This window comes from Aythya marila (genome assembly GCF_965140915.1).
Source record: "Aythya marila genome assembly, chromosome: 6".
NCBI classification, from domain to species: domain Eukaryota; kingdom Metazoa; phylum Chordata; class Aves; order Anseriformes; family Anatidae; genus Aythya; species Aythya marila.
This window is the reverse complement of record NC_139047.1, coordinates 11,349,639-11,372,908: the sequence shown is the minus strand read 5'-3', so window position 1 is coordinate 11,372,908 and position 23,270 is coordinate 11,349,639. Positions and strand designations below refer to the sequence as shown.

Genomic DNA, 23,270 nt, shown 5'->3' with positions numbered 1-23,270 from the left:
GGTATTGATCTATTACATCATGGTCTATTATAAGTGATTTTGTTTTGGTACATTTTAATGAGTAATCAGAGATCTAAGCATTTGTGATGTTTGTTTGGTTGTGCTTTTGTTTTATTCCTTTTTTTTTTCAACTCTTGAGTTCTTAAACAGTTGTTTTTAAATGGTTTTAAATGAATATGTGTAAATATATTAAGTCTGGAGATAACCCTAAAGTGGGTGAAGTCACAAACATTGGAGAGTACAGGAGTGATGCAGACGAGGTTGAGATTTGTAACAACCCACAGACCAAGCAAAATAATGATTTTATTTGGAAAAATGGCAAACTGGAAACATGCAAGGGGAGAAAAATTCCAAGCACTGAAAGCTCAGTGGAAGGAATGGGAGTACAATGTAGCTCTGCCAATGCAGATGTTGGAATTGCTGCCTGGGCAGCAGGTTCCAAATGCATCCTCAGCTCAGAGCTGCGTGGTGAAAAGCAGTGTGTTGCTCCAGACGCCTCACCTCTTGAGGTGCCATTACCTTCTGGATCTGGTAGGCAGCAGGCAGAACTCTACGGTGTCTGCAGCAATGTGTTAATTTGTGATGCCTTGCAAGAAAAACTGTTAGAGCAGAAAGAATTGAGAGGAGTGAAAAGATGATTGCTGCTCTGGGTGGTGATGGGGAGTTTTGGGTGAAGTACATGTCAAAAGTTATTTACCTTCAGGTAGAAGCAAGCACACTGGAGGGAATGAAATGTGGGAATACACATCTAAGCTATCAAATGATAGAGAAGGACTGCTGGTATCAGAGATCAGCTTATTAAATAGATATGGGTATAATCATTTGGCCACTACAGTGGGTTATCAAGGTCCTGTGGTTTAATACATTTAAAATCAGTCTGTGCAAAGCAAGCTTATCTGCTTGTTCACAGCTTGACCTTTTGTGAAAGATGAAGCACTGCTGCCTGCGGTGAGGAAAATCTCTTTGCTGAGAAAGTGACTTAAACCCAGCAAGTCAGCATGTGCCTCAGAGCAGATGAAGGTGCACTGATGAAAATCAGGCCTTGTGCATTTATTACTCTGTGTATTAAAATGGGAGAAATTGTCAGTCCAGTGGGGTAGGGACATGCCTCTCCAAAACAAAGAAAATATTTTTATGGGTAGCTACATTTTGTAAATTGATAGCCATTCTCATTTTAGCTCCCATGCCAAGTCCAACAGGATATCCTGTATTGTACAGTAATCCGCAGCACAGTACCAAGGGCTCTAAAATGTGTCCTTGAAGTTTTATTTTCTGTGGAAGACAACTACATATTTCAACATGCTTAGGTTAAGATCATTAAAACATTTAAAGTGCCTTGTTTGTATAGGTCTAAAGATTTGGTAGGTAGCTATAGTTGTTGAGATCTGGAGAAGACAGAGAAATGTGAACAGTATTTTAAAATAACTTTGTAAGACAAGTGGGTCACCTGTTTATAGATGAAGTGTGGAAGCTGATAGAAACAAATTTTTGAAAACTATTATTGTGAAGCCCAAATCCCATTACAGGGGAAAGCAGCATTGCTGAGCACTGAACTTTGCCTCTTTGTTTTTGGAGGTGGTCTCAGTGGACTGAGCTTGCCGTGATGGCCTCCTTGGTGCAGAGCCCTTGCTCTTGGCTAGGCTTCCTCCACGGCTTCCCAGGCCCTTGCCTGACTTTATTTCTGAGACATCCTCCACCATAGGTGTATGTTGCCTGTCTCCCTTGTAACTTTTAGTAATCTCACTGCAATAGAGAGGCCACTGTTTGGCCCTCTCTTCTCCCTTCTCCTCTCTCTGTCCTTCCTTCACTTTTCTCCTTTTTATAAAACTGGATTCAGAATATATCCATGTTAATTTCAGAAGCCATAAAAAAGGGTCGGTGAGGAAGAAGTTTCTTTTTTTTTTTTTTTTTTAATTCAGGAGACTAGTAGCACACAAATCTTATTGTGAAGTTGAGAAAATTGTAGGGTTAACCCTAGAAAGCTCATATGTTACCTACAGCTGTTACCTTCAGTTGTTGTAATTCTTACTCTTTCTGTGAGACTATTTTAGAGTATTCACCAAGTATAATAATAATAAGCATGTACGGCATCTAGTAAATGTATGTAAAGCTACGATTGCCTAATACAAGCTTCTTCAGAACTTTAAAGAATCTTCTCTATCCCTCAGTCTACAAATAAGTATCTTGACATCCAGAGACCAACTTCATCAAGGCTCCCTTAGCCTTCATTTAAAGGAGAAAGGAAAATGTTTCCCCCCATGCGGGACTGATGTTTTTTTATCTCTGCTGTAGCACCTGTCTGTACTTGGTTTTGCCCAGATACGAGCTATAGTAGGGGTAGCAATGGTGCACGGTGTTGTGGTGCTCTGCTTCCCATCCCCTCCACTGTGCTGCAGCAACCACCAGCCCCATGATGGGACCAGCACTGAGCCTTCGTGCTGGTGCCCTGAAAACCAGGCGCTGAAATAAGCACAGGGAGGCAGGAAGAATTTACCCCAGTGTGGTTCTCAAGGACTGCACCTGCTTTTAACTGCAGCTCTAAACCCATGCATCTGAATCTCACTGAAATGTGGTGGGACCACTCCCATGACTGGAGTGCTGCAATGGGTGGCTACAAGCTAGAGAGAAGCTTGAGAACTGGTGCCTCTACAGGCGTGATGGTAGCCTCTGAACAAAGCTGAGCTTCTGAAAAAAAATGTAAATCTGTTGATAAGAGTTCCTGAATTGTAGTCCATTCAAATGCATTGAGAAAATTTGTATTTACAATGTTGAGAGTCTTCTGATTCTACAAGTCATGTGCAAAACATGGGCTGAAGCTTGGTGCAAATGTGACCTCAGTCACCACTGACTGCTAGTTGCTGTATGTCCCGGTCAGATTCTGGAAAAAGACATCAAGCTCCAAAATCATGACACATGAGCTGTAGTTATTGCTTCATTGGCTGCAAAAGCTTTCCCAGAAGAAAGTCAACATTGAGAATTCCTCTATTTCTAGTCTGTCAGCTCTCATGAGCACTGCTAAGAAAGCAGTGGTGAATCAGGCTGGCAGTCTTCAAGCCTTTTCTTTTTACTTTTCTTTTGACTGCGGCAGTCTGGTTTTGGAACAGATTATGCTCAAGATTTGTCAGCACTGCAGATTTTCCTTGGGCTGTCCCTGGAGGTGTGGTGATTTTCTTCTTGTACAGAAAGGTCCTGTGGTTAGTTTGTAAACAGAAGCATCTCAGCCCCAAATGTACTCTTGGGCTGGATTTAATTGCTTATGCACGTGTTTAGCGTTGTACAAGACACTCTCAGGTATCTAAGGCATTGGTGCAGCACTGGCCGACCTAGTGCAGGACCTGTGCGCTTCTGAAGCGTCCACCTGTGGGCCGGGGTAGCATCTTGACTACTGCCAGCTGGCAGCATGCAGACAACCGCACCCGGTCTTCTATGCCTGGCGCTGCAAGGAAGGGATTTAATGCCAGTCTGCAGGAATCTGCATGTAGAGATGTTTAAACCTGGGTTTTCCCGTGGGTGTGTGAGCCTGAAGTCCTGTTACAGTCAGTGCATGCTTGGGGGTGTGATGGTGTCTGAAAGAGCCATCACCCTTAAATGGCCTCTTCGTATGGACACTCTTAATTTGTCTAAAAACTGTGCCAAAAAGGGTTTTCCTCCATTGCAGCTGCTTCTGTTTAACATGTAACTTGCCTTTCTCAGCCTTTCCTTTTGAAGTAATTGACTATGCTGCTGGGTGTATCACGGAGGCACTGGACTTCGTGTAGTACATGCGGAAAACAGTACCAACAACAGATATTTACACGGTGGTTTTTACTCGAGTAATATTGCATAGATTGCCCTGGTTTTCAGTTTCTTTTTTGGTGAAGATTGAGGAATTTGAGTTTGATTCATCTCTAGTTATTGTAGTTCCAGCTGCCTTAAAATCAGCAGGTGAGATTGGCTGCAGTGTTGAACTGAACCCTCATCAGAGTTCAGCACGAGCAGGAATGGTATCTTGAAGTTGTCGTTAATATGAATTTAGTCCCCGCAGAGCCTGAACGATGTTGCTTGTCAGCACAACTGGCAAGTTACAGCGCTGTGGCTATTGTCCAAGTTTTCCTTAAGATGAAAGAGTTAAGCCTTCTTAATTTTCAGACAGGTAGGTTATACAGTGATATCTTACTCTCTTAAATTTGTATGTCTTATTAAAAAAAAAAAAAAAAAAAATCTTTTGAAAACAAATTCATTCTTACTTATGCAGTAACTAGTTAATTAATTTGATTGTTATAAAAGGTTTCTGTGTTGCTTTGAAGAGGCTGCTTTTGCACTGCAATCTTTCTGTCAGGTCCAACACTGAGGATGCTGAAAGGAGATGTTTTGAGGTTTGAGCATGAAAATACTGACTCATCTCCCTGTTCAGTTGTTCTCCAAAGCCTCAAAAGTTCATAGTGATCATGAGCGTAAGGTATTTTGATGCTTAACACGGAGCTTTGTGACCCTGTCATGGAGCACACAGAACTCTATTTCCACATACAGTGAGCTCTGAGTGTTCAGTGTGCCGGAAAAATTGGACCTAGCCACCTCCTTGGCATAGTGCAGATGCATCAAAATCTTTGTCCGGTTTTAAAGCAAACAATATAAACACTTCTAATCTGTTTATGTCAAATCATTTAAAAGTGCAAATCTTTATAACCTAATGCTATTGTGGCTTTTTGTAGTTGTTGAATTTTCTAATGTGCATTTCTGTGTGATCCAACAGGTTTTAGCAGATGCTGTTGCACGCTTGGTAGTAGATAAATTCAGTGATTTGACAGAAAATTTCACATCTCCACATGCACGTAGAAAAGTCCTTGCTGGAATTGTCATGACAACAGGTAAAGAAAAAAAAAAAAAAAAACTGTTTTAGCTGTCTAAATCCCAGGGCTTTGTTTGCATTCTAATAAACTATATTATTTCTTCGGTCAATCAGTATTGAAATATATTTTTACTGTTTAATCTTCAAGGTTCATTAAATATAGCAATTAAATTTTGGCTAAAGATGATTAAAGGAAAATTAGATCTGCAAATGCATCTGTTTCTGGAGCTCCTGTCTTCTGCGTAGTTGAGACTTCTGAGATAATTCATAGTCTACAAAATGCATGAACCTTTTAAAATGAAACATTGAACTTTTTGAAAGTAAATCTAAGATAAATTTCACCACATTGGTCACACAGATGGCATTCTTGGTTTTGGCATGGTATATAAGAAATTATGCTTGCTTTACAAATCTTTAAGGTTTTACACTTTGTTAGTTAGCCTTTGCTCTTTCCCACACCCACACACAGCTCCCCATGAATCTGCACCACTTCGGGCCGGGATGCACATCACAGCTAACTACGCACTGGCAGCCAAGGCTCCCTCGCATTGGCACCTCCAGGAGATAATCCTGTATTGTGGATGGACCCTAAACTTCGAGTTCCTGGGCCATGTTGAATATGTTTCTTCCCGCTTGTCCATACTGCAGTAAATATTCTGTTGGATGAAGACAGCAGAAGGCATTTAGCAGGGCCAGCTGCTTTCCATATCTGGTGTTTTTTGCTTTGTTTTGGTACAGGGATGTAACATTTTGACCTGTCATTCAAAATTCTTCATGGAGTTGACTATTTTAATGACAAAGGTAGTTTTTTTTGTATAGAAAACATGCAAAATATTTTTAATTCAATTGTGCAGAATTATTTAACACCAAGAACTATGTCTCTAGATGTCCTGTACTGCTGATAAGCTTCAAAATGGTTTAACTATTTGAACTTCATTATCTAGTTTTACTTATCATGTTGATGGTTTAATACCCTTCTATTCTTTTTTTTTTTTTTAATAAATCAGTGCCTTTTAATAATGCAAATTTCTAAATATGCTGTTAATATCTGCATATATGGACAAAAGGTTGCCGTGCTCTAAGCCAACTGGCTGCCTGGGCTCAGAAAAAAGCATCATCTTTGGGGATCAGGCTGTAATAACTCTTCCTGAAGCAGCAATTTTTCCCTGCAGGTTTTCAATTTCTAACTCATCTGAGCTCCAAAATGAAGAACTCACAAGAACCATAGACCATACTGGTAGAGGAAAGATAAGTCTGAGTGAAGCTTTTGGTTTAATGAAAAAATCAGAAGAAAAAATATTTCTTGAAAAGAAACAAAAGGGCCTTGTTTGAATTCTGCAGGACGATCTCTAAGTTGCTTGTGATTTTAATTGTATCTTCATTCTAAAATTTTGTTTTGTCAGGTACAGATGTGAAAGATGCTCTGGTAATAAGTGTTTCTACAGGAACAAAATGCATCAATGGTGAATACATGAGTGATCGGGGTCTTGCATTAAATGATTGCCACGCGGAAATTATATCTCGACGGTGCCTGCTTAAATTTCTATATACACAACTTGAGCTTTATCTAAGGTAAGCTTATGGGAAGATAAGCTGACCACATGCAGCTGTGAAGCTTTAAGAAAATGTCTTCTAATTATTTGAATCTGAAACATTTGTCCTGACATGCCCTGCTGAAATGAAGTGTGTAAAGTAACACTTGTTGCATTAGAATGTTTAACTGAGAACTGAAGCTCTTTGCCCTGAAGTTTAAATTGAACAAAACATGTATTCAGTTAGGTGTCAATCTTGAGAGGAAAGCACAGACAAAATTATAGGGAATCATTTTGTAATCTGTAAACAAAAATCTAAATCAAAATAATCTCAAGTGGTCCAATGTGTGATGTTGCTTTGTTTTCTGATAAGTCCCTGAAAGCTCACTGGGGAACGTAAAAGGCTCTCTATTTCTTGTCTCCATTCTTTTTTTCATTTTTAAATTTGTAATAACTTGTTAGAGTTATAATATAAAATTTCCAGACATCATGTGTTGAGACAATGCCTGTTGAGACTGACCAGCTTATGTTATTTTTTACGTTAATTTTGGTTTTGACTATATTTTTGTTCTCTGTTTCAGCAATAAAGATGATCAGCAAAAATCCATTTTTATCAAATCGGAGCAAGGCGGGTTTAAACTGAAGGAAAATGTGCAGTTTCATCTCTATATCAGCACGTCTCCTTGTGGAGATGCTAGGATTTTCTCACCACATGAAGCAGCACAAGAGGGTATGATAGCAGTAGTATTCTAGTATTGGAGTTTAAAGTATTATTTGAGCACATACTAGTGATATGGTTATGCAGCTACATTGCAAGGAGTGATAGAAATTGTCGTGTAAGCCAGCAGCTACGTAGGCTTTAATAGACTCTTCTTATTGTAATGCTATCTGTGAAATATTTTGAGAATATTTTTCAGTTGATTGTAAGCAGTTTTTGTCATTTAGATCAAGGGGACAGACATCCAAACCGCAAGGCAAGAGGACAGCTACGAACAAAAATAGAATCTGGGGAAGGAACAATCCCTGTGCGCTCTACGACCACTATCCAGACGTGGGATGGAGTATTGCAAGGAGAAAGGCTACTTACTATGTCATGCAGTGACAAGATAGCAAGGTGAGATACTAAATAATTGTTTTTTCAGTGGAATAAGAAAGGAGGGTTGCATGACAGCTGCAGTGAATGTGCAGGTTATTGCTTGGTTTCCTTGCTTAGATGTAGCATGGCTGCAACTCCAGTGATGAAGCTCTGATTCTTCACCTGCAGTTGGTGTCAGACCTTCTGCTGGCTTCAGAGGCGAGGTGAAAACAGTATCATTTTAGCAAGTTAAGTCATGACAGCCTTGTTTTGTAATTTTTACTGGAAAATATCAGAGGAATACCTTCTTTTTTTTTTTCTAATGTAGTATGGCATTGGCAACACAGTGAGAGTGCAATAAATCTATTAGCTGTAGCTGATTAATTTCCTCTGATTATATATGTCCTTGTATATCAATGGAACAGATGTGTTCCATGGATAAATTTAGATTTTTGTTATTTTATGCAGGGAAAAAGTATTCTAGTTAAAAACATGTCCATTGATAGTCATTTTTAATTTCTAGCTTCAAAATTATTTTAATGTTAGTTTTAATATTTTTACTGTAAATAAATATTTTGGTTCCAGTACTAGTACTTTTATTTATACTTTATCTGATATATTCTTACTCTTTGTTGTCATTATTGACAGACAAAGATAAAGATTTTTAAAAACTGTGGACAGACAGATGACACCCCCCACCACAGCCCCAGTTTAGCAGCAGTAACCTTTAAAAAGTACCAGAGGTCTGGAAGAGTTGCTGGAAGATTGTAGTATTATTTGAAATGAGCCTGTCTGATTGCAGCCTCTTTGTTCTTGTGAAATAGATGAGAAATGCCAAGTTTTTCACCTGATATTTTAATTATTTTTTAATTTAAAAAAAAACTGTGCTGGTCTGTCAAGTCACACTTAGTCTGATTCAGAATTTATTAAGTCTATTTTAACAAAGAAAGTAAGTGGAAATGTAATTGTGAACTGTGTACACCAAATCAAAACATACAGGATGAATGTTAGGTGATTGCTTTTTTCCTCTAGTCTTGTCTCAAGTAATCAGCATCTTTACTGAAGGAAGGCACTTTAGTTTAAATCCTTCTAACACAAATAGATAGGGCCACTCAGAAGCCACTATGTTGGGTTGTTGAAAGGCAATTTTAAAAAAATGACATTGAAGTTTTAAAATAATATTTTCAATAGTTCATCAAATAGATTTCCCAGCTTCATGTCAATAACTTCTCCTAGCCATCCAATGTGGTATTCATGCTGCATTCATTTGACTTCTTTTATCACATCATCGTTGCTGTTAGTGAAAATAAAACTTGAAGACAGTTATTGAGCTAGAACACATTTGACTATTTTGTTGATTTTGTGTGATGCAGAACAGAATCCATCTCTCGCTTGCGTAGCTAGCTGTCACCTCTCCTTGGGGCTAATGGGAATAATTTTGTTTGTGCCAGTGAAGGAAGCAAATAGAACCCCTTGACACAGAACAAAGACTGTATGACGGGTAAGGAGGCCCAAATTTTCATATTCTTTTTTTCTTTTTTTTTTTTTTTTTTTCTTTTTTTCTTTTTTTTTTTTTTTTTAAACATTTCCCTGACATTATGACCATGTTTTGTCCATTTAAATCTGAAAGAATGCATTGCTATGTAGTTTCCAACAGTCAGTGCTCCAGAATGCCCTTGTCCTGTGCACTTGCACTGAGCTTTCCAAAAGGTTCACAGTCCCAGCATGGAAAACACATGGGTGAATAAAGTGTGCAGGATTGCACGTGCAATCCAGAGCAGAAAAACTCTTTGTACCTGAACAGCCATATCTGTGTGGATTATATGTATAACCCAAGCTGTGACTTTCAGCCTCTAAGTGCTTTGTTGCAGTGTGCTGCCTAGCACCCTCCTGAGCCTGGTAGGAACACCCAAGAAACTTGTAGAACTTCTGTTAAACTTCTCTTTTTATGGAAAAAAAAAAATGCTAAAAAGTAGAAGGTCTGCAGTTACAGCTGCTCATTACAGTGATGGGCCAAGCTCACCATTAGTAACAGGTGAGCTCTAATGCAAGAGTGGATGGAACTCCTTGGGCTGACTTCAGGTGCTGATTGTACATTGGCAGACTTGGCTATGCTAAGCCAAGGTTTGGATTGTGCCACAGGCTGAGATAGGACATGTGAAACAGGCTTTGGCTGTGGAACAACACGGGTCTTCTGCTTCCCTCCAGACAGCTCAGCTCACCTCTTCTTCTCCAGCTTAGTTGGAGGCAGATACTCAGCACCCCTAAATGACCTCCTTCTGCTTGTGCTGGAAGAGACGGGGAAAAAAAGAGGAAAAGTCAAGAGGTATGAGAGCTGTGCTTTAGGTAGGAAGGAAATGAGGGGTGCCAGACTCTAACTGGCACTGATGTCACCAGGAGAAAAATCAGAAATAGCAAAAGACCTGCATAGGTAAAATTGAATGTAATTCCACTTGGATCAGAAGCATTAGAACAGGATTGTCCTAGTGTTAGTTCATGGTGATGTTTCACGGTGGTGTTATTCTATGACAATACCCTTTTTTTGGGACATTAATATATATGCATTTGCTTTAAACGTATCCTAGGCTTTATTATATCCATGGTGCTTTATTATGCATATTTTTGTCATTCTCTGTTTGGTATGTTTTTCCCCCCACATTCATTTCAAGTTGTTCAGCTTTGAATAGTTACTTAATTTCTCACAAAACATTTCAGTTGAGGTTTGCTGTCTTGCTAAGCAGAACGAAATGTTTTCTCACCCTGTTTCCTAGCTAGGAAGCCTCTAGAATTTGAGAAGTGATTTAATTAAAAAGTGGTCCTGTTGTATTAAGGAGAAATTATTGGTGCTGTTCTGCTATAAAGAATGTTACTTCTGATAATCTTTGGTGTGAAATAACGTCATGTGCCTATGTACTGACCTTGTTTTGCAGTATTTAGAGTGGGATATCCAAATGGAAGTTTATAACTGTCTTACTGTTTATTTCCCTGATGGCTTTTCCTTCTTGACCCCACCATCCAGATTTCTTGGACTGATGAGGTTGCACAAAAAGAACTTAAAATCCTATGTGTGCTCACTAAAGGCTGTATGTGTGTTCTGTTTGTGCCCATTGAGCTTTTTTCAAATTTGAGAGTCATTTTCTAATGGAAAGCTCCATGACAGAGCTGGTGTGATTTCTGAACAGCAATAGGAAGAACATTTATTCTGAACACTTCTTAGTCCAAGTGACAGATTAGAATGCCTTAATTTTGATACATGACGGCTGTGTGATGCCTAGGTGAAAAACCTTGGGTAAAGTAGCAGGAAATCACTACCCAGCATCACGTAACCACTCAAACCAGTGACTTGAGTCTTGGTCCAGGCTCACCAGTATGCCCCAGATCCATGCAACACTGGGAAAGCTGGGACAAATCAGAGCTGTGCATTTGACAGCCTAGGTTCAGCTACAAGGGAAAACAAATCCTCTTGTCTGTAATTGAAAGTCTGACCTCAAGATAAGTAAGAAGAAGTTTGTGAGAAGTGCTGCTGTAACAGATCGTAGACTTGTGCTTAGTGACTTGTGTCAGTGTGGGGCACTGACTGAGCCACTTGAGGTAAAAGACTGACTGCTTCACGTGACGATGTTGCTTCCTGTGTCTGCTTTGAAAAGGAGGCAGTGATCGTGGAGATTCAGTTAATCTCTTAGGAAAGCAAAGAGAAATCAGATTTGAACACGGCAGAAAGGAGGTCATGTTTAGATTAGTTAATATCATCTCTTCCCATTCATTCTGCAGCATCTAAGCATCTAATAGCATCTAAATGGTGAATATAGAACAGGAAAACCAATGAGTATGATAATTTTGTAAAATCATGTTTCCCCCAAGGTGATGCTCAGCTAAAAAACCCTGGTTGTAGCTCTCAGGTGAGCACACTACCCAGAGAGTAAGTAGTCAGGAGCTGACCACTATTCATTTGCAACTTCATTGACCAAAAGTTGCATATGTATTTATGGATACTTCAGTGCAGATGAGGCAGGATGTGAATCCACCTGCGTTTGTGGGAACCGGCAGTTGTTTGCTGTTGTGTAGGAGCTACTGTAGGAGACTGAGACTTGGATTGGAAATGTTTGGATCTACAGAGCTGTTGTTGGGGTCTAGTCTGTAAAGATGGTGAGATGTTGCAGTTGGAAACAGCATTTCTGTGAATGCTTGGGTTCAGTGTTACTTCTTAGATGAGGTAGAAGACATGACAAAATCTTGGTGACAGCAAACATTTGGTCTTTTGGTCTTATTTTTCCTAAATGTGCCTGGGGGATTCTAAGCTGTAAAGCAAAGTGGGGACACAAAGTAGCCTGAGCTATGCTCCCAAGGGGACAACTCAGCAGCATTTTCTAATTGCTGTCATTTTTGATTCTGAAACCTGAAATTTTTCAGATCACTGAATTTTTTAATGCAAAACAAATACTAGAAAACAATGTTTTTTTATACAAGAAAATACTTATGGAGTATTTTATACTCCAAGAATATACTGGAGATATTTCTTCCATTATCACATTCTAGAGCCATCAAATGTTCCTACCCGAGCACTGTGCCATGGCCAGGGTCTGCGTCCACTCTGCTGCAGCATGCATTGCAGCAGAAAGGTTTGTTTCTGTGTTATAAAAACAATGTGAGCATTGGAAGGTTTGGATTTGCAAACTAGATTTACGTGGTATTGGTTACTTCACCCTTTTCTCATACTAATTTATATATACATGAAGAAAAAAACAAACATTTTGTTAGGTGTTTCGCTGGCTTGGTGGAAAAGGCAATACAGGAAAGCTGGAGAGGGACTTTTTGTCAGGGAGTGTAGTGATAGGACAAGAAGTAATGGCTGTAAACCAGAAGAGGATAGGTTTAGGTCAGCTATCTGGAAGAAATTCTTCACTCTGAGGGTGGTGAGGCACTGGAACAGGCTTCCTAGAGAAGCTGTGGATGTCCCGTACCTGGAAGTGCCCAAGGCCAGGCTGGATGGGGCTTTGAGCCACCTGGCTCAAATGGCAGGGAGGTTGGAACTGGATGGGGTTTAAGGTCCCTTCCAACCCAAACCATTCTATGATTCTATCCTGAATTTATTAACATTTTCTTTGATAAATTTTTCACAGAATCACAGAATTTTCTAGGTTGGAAGAGACCTCAAGATCATCGAGTCCAACCTCTGACCTAACGCTAACAGTCCCCACTAAACCATATCCCTAAGCTCTACATCTAAACGTCTTTTGAAGACTTCCAGGGATGGTGACTCCACCACTTCCCTGGGCAGCCTGTTCCAGTGCCTCACAACCCTTTCAGTGAAGAAGTTCTTCCTAACATCTAACCTAAAACTCCCCTGGCTCAACTTAAGCCCATTCCCCCTCGTCCTGTCACCAGGCACGTGGGAGAACAGGCCAACCCCCACCTCGCTACAGCCTCCCTTGAGGTACCCATAGAGAGCGATAAGGTCGCCCCTGAGCCTCCTCTTCTCCAGGCTGAACAAGCCCAGCTCCCTCAGCCGCTCCTCGTAGGACTTGTTCTCCAGGCCCCTCACCAGCTTCGTTGCCCTTCTCTGTACCCGCTCAAGCACCTCCATGTCCTTCTTGTAGCGAGGGGCCCAAAACTGAACACAGTACTCGAGGTGCGGCCTCACCAGAGCCGAGTACAGGGGGACGATCACCTCCCTAGCCCTGCTGGTCACACTGTTTCTGATACAAGCCAGGATGCCGTTGGCCTTCTTGGCCACCTGAGCACACTGCTGGCTCATATTCAGCCGACTATCCACCATCACTCCCAGGTCCTTCTCTGCCTGGCAGCTCTCCAACCATTCCTCTCCCAGCCTGTAGCTCTGCTTGGGGTTATTGCGCCCCAGGTGCAGGACCCGGCACTTGGCCTTGTTGAACTTCATGCAGTTGACCTCAGCCCATCGGTGCAGCCTATCCAGATCCTCCTGCAGAGCTTTCCTACCCTCAAGCAGATCAACACACGCACCTAACTTGGTGTCATCTGCGAACTTACTGAGGGTGCACTCGATGCCCTCGTCCAGATCATCGATGAAGATATTAAAGAGGACCGGCCCCAGCACCGAGCCCTGGGGGACGCCACTAGTGACTGGCCTCCAACTGGACTTGGCTCCATTCACCACGACTCTTTGGGCCCGGCTATCCAGCCAGTTTCTAACCCAACGAAGCGTGCGCCAGTCCAAGCCAAGAGCAGCCAGTTTCTTGAGGAGAATGCTGTGGGAGACGGTGTCAAAAGCCTTGCTGAAGTCAAGGTAGACCACATCCACAGCCTTTCCCTCGTCAACCCAGCGCGTCACTTTGTCATAGAAGGAGATCAGGTTCGTCAGGCATGACCTGCCTTTCACTCTCAGCTCTGCATCATGACCTGCCTTTTCACTCTCAGCTCTGCATCTTATGGTTTGTAATGAACCTATACAGATTTGGCCCATTAACTTCAAAATAAGTTTCAGTAAATTCTAGTGCTAAATTGACAGCTTTTGTTGACAAACATTCTGACATGTCATGCTTGTAAATTGGCAGGAGGAGACAGTTTTACCATTTCAGGTTTCAAAAGGCTTGTGTCTTTTTGAAAATTGATGCATATTATTGTTATAGCTACTTCTCAGTTTGTATCTGTAGAGGTTGTTTTTGCTGTATGTGCTAATGGGAGTGAGAAATTAGTGTTAGCCAGAAAGAAGTACAGTATGAATAGGAAAAAGCAAGAAAGTCTCTGCATAATCCTTTTTGCCTCAGTTACAATCAACAGGACTTCATTTGGGTTTCATGTTTATCTCTGACTCACTGTCAGTTTCTGAAACGGTTATTTATTTCTGTGGATAATTATATCTTTTATTGTAACACTTGAAATTTAAAGGCAATTTTATAATCCTAATCACTATCCAACCCTGCCTGATCAATTTTATGAGGTTGAGGCTTTGTGTGTATGAATGGTTTCTACAAACCTTGTATTTACAGCTGCTCTGAATCCGTTGCTCGCAGTGATACAGCTCACCCCAGCAAAACCAGTAGGCACGTGCAGTTATTACAGAATAGGAATTAACTGTAATACAGGTTCGTGTGTTCCACCTTGCAGAAGTATGTTCAATTGTCTAAACTCCTCATTTCAATTAAAAGACAAACTTCACCTTTAACTTTCTTTGCCAGCGAAGGTCACCAAGTGTGGGAGGTGGGGAAGAAGCAGCAAAACACAAGCTCTAGAAGTAATGAAGATAGAAACAAGGAAAAAAGGGGTCTGGCAAAAGTTTTATTTAGGGATCCACGGCTTGCCAGAGGAATGCTCTGGCTTTTTTAAAAATTTCCATCCATCACTCAAGTACTATTGAAGAATAATAAGATGTAATGTGCCTAAGCTAAGGAAGCTTAATTTGTGTCTGTAAGTTTCGGATACAATTGTAAGAACCCAATTTGCTATGATTACTCTTGGATTCTTTCCAAATGCTTCTTCCATAATATTATCTGTCTGTAGTAGTCCATATCCTTCTCTATCCTGCATGTAGGTAATACTGCAAATAACAAGAAAACACTTCTGTGATCTATTTGGCAATTAACATACCTCTGTGCTTACAAAATTCTAGTCAAGGCAAAGTCCTTAGAAAGTCATCTTGGTACAGGGAGGCAATAATTTTCACTTGATACCTTTAACCTTATGTTTGGCTGTTCATTGCATTTTCACTGTCATACAAAATAGGCCATTATATAATGTAACAGATACCTTACTTTTTGTTAGTGGAGTGTTTTTACTCCTACATTAGGGCTAGCTTTTTTAATGACAGGTGAGTAAGCTAATCCATACTGCCTCAATTTTTACCCTCAGTAAAGATATGAAAATAAATTGTTTCCTTGGACTGCAATTTTTGCTTTACCCTTTCTTCACAATTTTGCAAGACTTGTAGCCAAAGCATATAGTTCAGTTTTTCACAGTAGTGAAGCAGTTGTACTATACAATTTCTAGCCTGAACTGATGATATATAGCCATGCCATCCCAGCACGAGGTGCAAGAAACACCTTTAACACAATCAGAGCTCCCTCATTTCTTAGGGGATCCTTGCATCTCATATAAGTAAGGACAGCAATTTCATATGAGCACAACAGCTTCCATTGTGTTATTTTTTATTTTTATTTTTATTCAAGCACCAAAATAAATTTTCCTTCTGCTTGGGTACCCAGTCTGGGTGTTGCAGTTGTACTCAGATACATTATTTTAATAGTGACAAATTGTTTGCAAGTATACCTCAGAAAAGAGTTTAGTGGAAATACTCTACAGGAGACTTTGAGATTTTAAAAGGTGTTCCATATGGGTTTCATATGATTGTCACATATAGATTGAGAGCCAAAACTTGATTAAGTGAACACAGATAGAAAATCTCTTCAGTATTTTGCTCCTATGCATGCTAGATTCCTTCTACTGGACCTGTTTGACTGTGGGTCACAATGGTACAGACAGGGATTTACAGTTGGAATCTGTGAAGCAGCTAAAATAAGCAGAGAGTACCCGGAGATTATTTTCCCCTGCCCGTGAATATTGCAGGCAACTACAAAAAACCTTTCTGACAGCAGGATGTGGACAGTTTGGTTAAGGTGTAAAGAACAAACTTTCTATGAAGGTGACGAGGTACTGAGGTCTTGCAGACACAATCCCTGTGTTGTCAGAATGATGGTTTGCCCACTGCCACGTATTTTGGAGGCATCAGTTACTGTTTCTGATTAAGGATCTCACAGTTTGGCTTCCTCTGATTGAATGATCCCGTCCATCTCTGACATTAGGGTGCTGAAAAATGTATCACCAGGCACAGTAGAAGGGAAGTGAGGTTATGGAATCTGCTCCTGAAGTGGATGCTGACAGTAGACCTCTTGGTTGCCTAGCTCAGGATTTTGCTGAGCATCCCATAAACCAGTCTCTGAAATTCCAGCAGGTGTCACAGCTATGTTACCATAGCCATGTTCTGCTCAAGAGAGGAAAGGTTGAACGTCTGGTCCATTGTGATTAACTGCTATTATGTCTGGCAGATGTTACTTGTTCCATTAAAAAGAAAGTTTTTTTGTTTTTTTTGTTTTGTTTTGTTTTGTTTTTCCCTCCCTCTTAGGTGGAACGTATTGGGTATTCAAGGAGCCTTACTTAGCCTCTTTGTGGAGCCAATTTACTTCTCTAGCATCATCTTGGGGAGTTTATATCATGGGGATCATCTATCCAGAGCCGTATACCAGAGGATAGCAGAGATAGAAGATCTACCACCTCTTTATACACTCAACAGACCTTTACTTAGTGGCAAGTATCTAATGGAGAAGGCTGTACCGGTAACTAAGTCTGTTCCAGTAGCAATGTGATTTTGCAGTTCTCAAAACCTTGCAAATTATGTACTGTGAGTAAATTGCTTTCTGGTTACAACACAGAAGATACTGGCTAAGCCTAATATAGTTATTTAGACAGAAATATCTATCAAGAACCTTTCATTAGTTAAAGGGTACCAAAAAGAGCTGGGGTATGAACTGGATGCAGTTTCATGTAATTGCTGTCTAGAGTGTACCTTAGCAATATGCGAGGCAAGTTGAAGGTTTAGTGAAACCTCTTATCATCCATGGGATAGCGTGTTAGCTCTCACTGTCACTTCTCCTGCCCTTGCAGATATTTATTGAATCGCTGCATCATTTATCAGCATGACAAAATACATGTGTTTGGCTCACAATCTCTGGACCAGTAACCAGCTAAAAATGGATGGAAAGAATGTCTCAGATGCTATTGGTTGTGTTTTCTTTTGTCATCATTCTGTTGGATGCAGCATTAGCTTTTATTAGCATGGCACCTAAATTGTTTGCATGTCTCAATTATCACAGTATTTTCACATTGTGCGTTGTGTTAATGCACAAATGCTGTATTCAAATTCTGGTGGCATTTCCTCAGAAATATTTTTAATATAACATTAAGTATTAGCTGACAGGCAGCAATGCAGTAAGCCCTAGCAAGTAATTAGCAGCTGCTGTTGAGATTTTTAATTGTTGTTCTTTAGCATTGCACTGATCCTAGACTCAAGGGGCCAAAAGGACTGGCACTATTTGAATTAACAGGTTATAACATAAATTGAGCCATGACTTAAAAAGAAAGTTCTGAAGTATCTTAAAAATTTCTAAAACTGCTAGTTACAGGAGTGTTGTAAAAGCTTTAAAACTGAAATCTCTTATATTACCTATCATTGTGTGCATTGCTTTGTTCTGTAGAGCTTGGCTTTGGCATGCCTGTTGATTTTCCGGGGGGGTGGGAGTGGGGGGGGAAATCAGTATTTTAAAGCATGTTTAAAGCTTAACGTGAATGCTAAAAATAAATATCGAGAGTGTGGGGGGAAGAAGGCATATCAAACAACCATCTTTTTTTTTATTATTATTTTTAAAGAAAGATAATTAATAAGGATTCCATGAACCAGGATGTACTGAAGTATTGTGACATAATCATCCTTATAGTAGCAAATAAGTAATAGTGCCAACACTCACAGTACCTAATATATGATTGTTGTATTGGGTTAGTAGCTGATGTATGGACTGTTGCTGCCTGATTTCTGGGAATTTTTATAAACTTTTCAAGACAGCATGGTGGGAGGAGCTTCTGTTGTTCTTTTCACAACATATAATAGCACCTTGGCGTCTTAAAAATCATCTTCCTGAAATACTGTTACCATCTATTTGCCATGAAATAGTACCATCTGTTTAAACAGTTCATCCAGAAATCACTGATCGGTAAAGAGTGTTCAAAAATGTTCTCAGCTGTTAAGTTTTTATGAAAATGCATGTCTCAAAATGTACACGAAGGTTGTTTGAGATGAAGGACGGAGGAGAATTACTGTGATGAATTTCCTTCAAATGGATTAGTCTTGAAAGCTGCTTTTCTGATCCACACCGTTGGATTCAGCTGGGACAGACGTGTAGCTACACGTCGACTCTTCGATTCACTTGACACCATATTCTTATCTGCAGTACATGCCGCAGGAACAGCTCTCCCCAGTTCTGAGTTCCCCCTTATACCACACACACAATCGTGCTATCGTTTCTCATTTCTAACAGAGAAATGAACTGAAATAGAAATAGTTGCTCAGTTACGGTATTCTGTCTTTCCCCACTGTTTCTCACCTATTTAGCTGAGAAAACGCTATAAAAGCTGTTCATAAAACAACTTTTATGTCTCCAGGGCCAATTGCATTAAGATGAAGCCGGACTAAGCTATTTTTTTCTACTCTATTGGTGAAAATTGTATTTTCATCGAATGTTCTTTCTTTCTTCATAGGAGACTTTCTACTTATACATCCCTTTCCCAGCAAGTTAAGTGACAGCATGCGTATCGGAGCAGCTGTTTTGCAGTTAGGGGTGTGGGAAACCCTTATGTTTGTAGAAAGTTCTTTCCCTGTATCAGCTCTTGGAAACCTTGGTTGCAGTACCCAGCCTTTCAGGATGCCTTTAGCACCACAGCACAGAGGGCATGTGAGCTCTCACTGAGAACCAGTCAGTTCAGTTGAGAGATGACAGGTTAAAATCTTGTGAATTTCTGAATAACCTGAAAAGGGAACAATTCCTCATTCAAATCAAATGAGGGTGATTGTTTAAATCTGCCAATAAAAAAAGGTACCAGTCTGCAGGTTAATCTGCTAAGGCTTTTTGGAGCCACTTTTTGGAGATAGACACGAAGAAGTTAACTTGGCACAGGAGTAGAGCAACAAAGCAAATGCTCCATGTAGAGAATCTGTCCTTGAATATCCTTGAGAGAAGTCATTAAATGTAAAATGTAAAAAAATTTAAATTAAATCATTAAATGTAAAAGGAAGTCTATTGCACATATAAAAAGCAGGCTCCTTTTCACTGGAGGCAACTTGTGTGAAAATAATTTCATCAGGTTGTCCATGTTTATGGTTCCTGTCTGTGGAGCTCGTGTGCTCATATATCTCAGCTTCAGGGACCTGGGCTAATGGCACCTGCTAGGGTAATGTTTTTAAAGCAGATGGCAGGGTATGCCCAGACGTCCTTCATGCTCTCCTGTCAGCAATATCTACTAAAGTCAACAATTAACACTGCCCTTGTGCCTGTTTTTTCTGGATAATCCATTTTTTCTTAGCTGTGATTATATTATTTCAGCCAAAGTTTTCCATGTTTTGATGTCTGGTCAGTTAATAGTTTCTTACACTTTAGTTTCCATAAAGTTTCCCATCTTTAAGCAGAACATTGTCAGAAATTAAGTTATTGGTGTTTTTTGACCTGTTCTTATGGTATGGTTGACAGGTATTTCCTCTGTTTCATTTCTTGGATGAAAAATCCAGGAGCAGTGTCACATCTACTGATTATCTTGTCACCAGCATAAGAGCTGTCTTAAGTAAGACTAAGATGTTAAGGTAAGGTTAATCTAGCCCAGTATTCTTCTCCCACAGGCAGGTATGCAGTGATAAAACAGAAGAAAATGGTATACCTCTGCAGATACCTCCTGAGAATTGCATCAGTAATCTGTGAATTGGAGACTTCCTGAGCTAGTCTTTGTGTTTAAGAATCCTTAATAGATTTTTTTTTATTTTTTTATTATTCATGAATTCCTGTTCCAGTTTTATGAATTGCTGTAAATTTCTTAGTTTCCACAACCTTCTTTAGTAAGGAGGGCCATAGTGTATTTAAAGACTTTTGCAATAGCGTTTACTTTTTGCTAATTTAATTCAATGTTCTTTAGTGCTCTGTATGATACAGGTACACCATGTACCATATAGCTAGCAGTTGTTCCATGTCACCTTTGTCTTGGTGCTCAGATCTCTATACCACTGTGGTATTCCCACTAAGTCCTAACTTTTCCAGACTAGAATGTCTTAGTGCAGTTTGTTTTTTCTTGCACGGAAAATATTCCATGCATGGGTCATCTCTTCCATTTTTGGGCTGGCAAAACCAGAGCAGCACATGATACTCAAGGTAAGGTAGCAGTAATTATTTATATGGTACTTTATTTTGTTCTGTATTCCTTCAGTAATAATTTCTTGCATTCACTTTGCTCTATTTATTACTGTTGATCATTGACCTGATCTTTTGATAGAACTTAATATTCAAAATCATAGAACCATTTAGTTTAGAAAAGACCTTCAAGATTATCATTGCTGGTACCTATACACATTTTAAGAAAAAGACCTTCAAGATTACTATTGCTGGTACCTATACACATAAGAGAATTTATTTATGTATTTATGTAATGTATTTATATCTTCATCTAGAAGTCTTTCCCTTGCTTACAGTACCATTATTAAATTTAATGACCATTGAAGTTAGTTTGCAGTATGTTTCTTAAATAGAACATCTAAAATTGGAAGGAGCAAGGATCATCAAGTCCAAGCTCCTGGCTCCACACAAGACTTCCTTGAAATCAGGCCCTATGTCTGAAAGCTTTGTCCAAGCACTTCTCGAACTCCATCCAGCAGGCTCAGTGCTGTGACCGCTGCCTTGGAGAGCTGGTTCCAGTGTCCAGCCACCCCCTCAGTGAACAGCCTCTGCTGTGTGAGTGTGGAAAGAGCATGAGTAAGCTGGTAGAGAAGTGTAATTTATATCCAGTATTTGCTGAAAGAGTTGTACACAGACTAGATATATTGGTCTGGGGAGGGAGTCATTCACTAGAGGAAAAATATTAGGCAACAGATTTTTCTTATTTTATTCTTCTTAAATAGAGTGCTCTTTTATACTAATAAGAAAAGGGGCAAGACATCTTTTTGCAATACTAGAACCATATCAGATCACTGTACTTGGTCAGTAGGATATGAAACAAGCAAAGGTACGGATATTTTTAAGATAAATAAAAAATATGACTGATTGACCTATGTGTCATGAGGTGGCAATTTTTTAGCCCTTTTGCCTCAGTAGTTTTGATAAACAGTTTTTAGATTAACAAGTTCACAAGTATGCTATATTAAGTAAATGGTATGTTTCACATAAGCTTCACAAAAAAAAATTGAATTTATATGTTTATGGAGAGTCAGAGTTGAGATTCCTCTTGTGTATACCTACAGTTGATAGGTCTTTAGGTGCAGACCTGTTGGGTGCCACTCTGTGGCAGGGTTTGTTTGCTATCCAGCATTTGGACTTTAAATGGTGCAGGATGATTTGTGTTGTGCATAATCATAGAATCATTAAAGTTGGAAAACAACTCCAAGATCATCTGGTCCAACCATCATCCTAATCACATTGCTGGCTTATGTTCAGGTGAGCATCAATCAGCACCCCCAAGTCCTTTTCCTCTGCACAGCTTTTGAGCCGCTCTGCCCCAAGCCTGTAGCGCTGCATGGGGTTGTTGTGGCCAAAGTGCAGGACCCAGCACTTAGCCACGTTGAAACTCACCCCTTTGGCCTCTGCCCATCGCCCCGTCCTGTCCACGTCCCTCTGTGGGGCCTTCCTACCCTCCAGCAGATTGACACTTCCCCCCAGCTTGGTGTCCTCTGCAAACTTGCTGAGGGTGAACTCAATTCCCTCATCCAAATCATCATTAAAGGTATCATCTGCAGTTTTCAGGACACGATGCATAAATTAATTGCCAGCCACTCAGAAAGACAGCAGAAGTTTTGACAATCTTTCCTAAAAGAAATCAGAGAATAACTCTTTAGGAATTTTTCATTCCAATTTTATTTTTAAAATTTTATATTTTAAAAGAATGTGGAATGGTGACACTGTTGATTATTATTTACTTGTGATTTACAGGTAATCAGTCATAGCGATGAGGGTGACATAAGCCAAGCATAAAAATGTGACAACATCTGGAAATTCAATATGATTGATATTTAAAAATGTTTATTTAGTAAATGAGGAATTGGTTATAGTAAACAAACCGATTTTTGCCATGTCATTCAAGATCTAAGACCTTGTAGCTTTACGCATGCTCATCTCTGCATCCCGCAAGTGGGTGTTGTAAGACCAGGGCCAAGTGAGCAAGTCCTATGTTCATCTGCCTCTTAGGTTGGTTTAACTTGTTTGTTAGGTTGTATTTCAAATATCAGCAAGAAGTGCATCTTGCTGCAATACTTATATTGAATTCATACAAATTTACTAGATCTTATTAGGTGTAAAACCTAGCAGAAACTGAGATCTCAGAGTACATTTGGAGTAGGCTTGTGTCAAAGTAAAAATGGGACCTTTATTAGAAAGGAAAAAATCAAACAAACAAACACACGTGTTTGTTCTCTGATGAGACATCCTAAGTTTTGCCACCCCTGTAATGGCTGTGAGGTCTGCTGGATCAAAGGCACCGCACTGCACAGCATTTCTGTAGTGCACAGCCCAAACCACTTGCTGTGCTGATGCCCCTGGCTGCTGCATGCGAGCACGGGGGGGAGTGCTGGAGTGGTCATGACATGTGTCTGGGAGGTGGGTAGTGTATGGATTGCAGTGGCTGTCATACTCTTTAAGCACAGTACAGTGGTAATATATATGGTGCATTTCTGCAGCACTGGGCTGCTGTGGGGGGAATAAATCCTGCCTTTGGCAGCCTGGGCTGGTCGCCAGCCTCTCTTCACACTTAGGTTAGACTTCCAGAAAGCCATCTTTGACAGATGTTGCAAAACCTAACATCTGAGCAAAATGATCTGAGGTCTCCCTTATCACTTGAGCCCTGCAGATCACCATGTCTGGGTGTATTAAGTAGCAATGAGCATGTAAAATGGGGAGGCAGCTGAATCGCAACCAGATTTATGCTGAAAGACTCAATTGTCTGTTGTTTTTGGCTTTCTGCACAGGATGTTGGGGCTCACTCTGCCTAACTTAGACAATTAAAGGCAGGGCCCCTCTATTCCTGGTCATTGTGTTTGAATTTGTTACTTGCTTTGTGTAAATGTGAA

The 23,270-nt window shown here is 40.0% G+C and overlaps 1 protein-coding gene across 6 annotated transcripts in view; it reads left to right on the top strand.

Annotated features, from left to right (window-relative positions):
- The window catches only part of ADARB1 (adenosine deaminase RNA specific B1), a 65,019-nt gene that overhangs the window by 37,077 nt on the left and 4,672 nt on the right, over positions 1 to 23,270 (top strand). For 3 of the 6 annotated variants that reach the window (XM_082763376.1, XM_082763378.1, XM_082763377.1), the window contains exons 5-10: positions 4,733 to 4,847; positions 6,232 to 6,400; positions 6,942 to 7,090; positions 7,306 to 7,474; positions 16,530 to 16,715; positions 19,852 to 22,155. In XM_082763376.1, the coding sequence (XP_082619502.1) occupies positions 4,733 to 4,847; positions 6,232 to 6,400; positions 6,942 to 7,090; positions 7,306 to 7,474; positions 16,530 to 16,715; positions 19,852 to 19,942 (879 nt within the window). In that variant the 3' untranslated portion in view covers positions 19,943 to 22,155. Of the gene's footprint in view, positions 1 to 4,732; positions 4,848 to 6,231; positions 6,401 to 6,941; positions 7,091 to 7,305; positions 7,475 to 16,529; positions 17,684 to 19,851; positions 22,158 to 23,270 lie in introns of those variants that run through there. The other 3 variants (XM_082763379.1, XM_082763381.1, XM_082763380.1) reach the window with 3 other exon arrangements.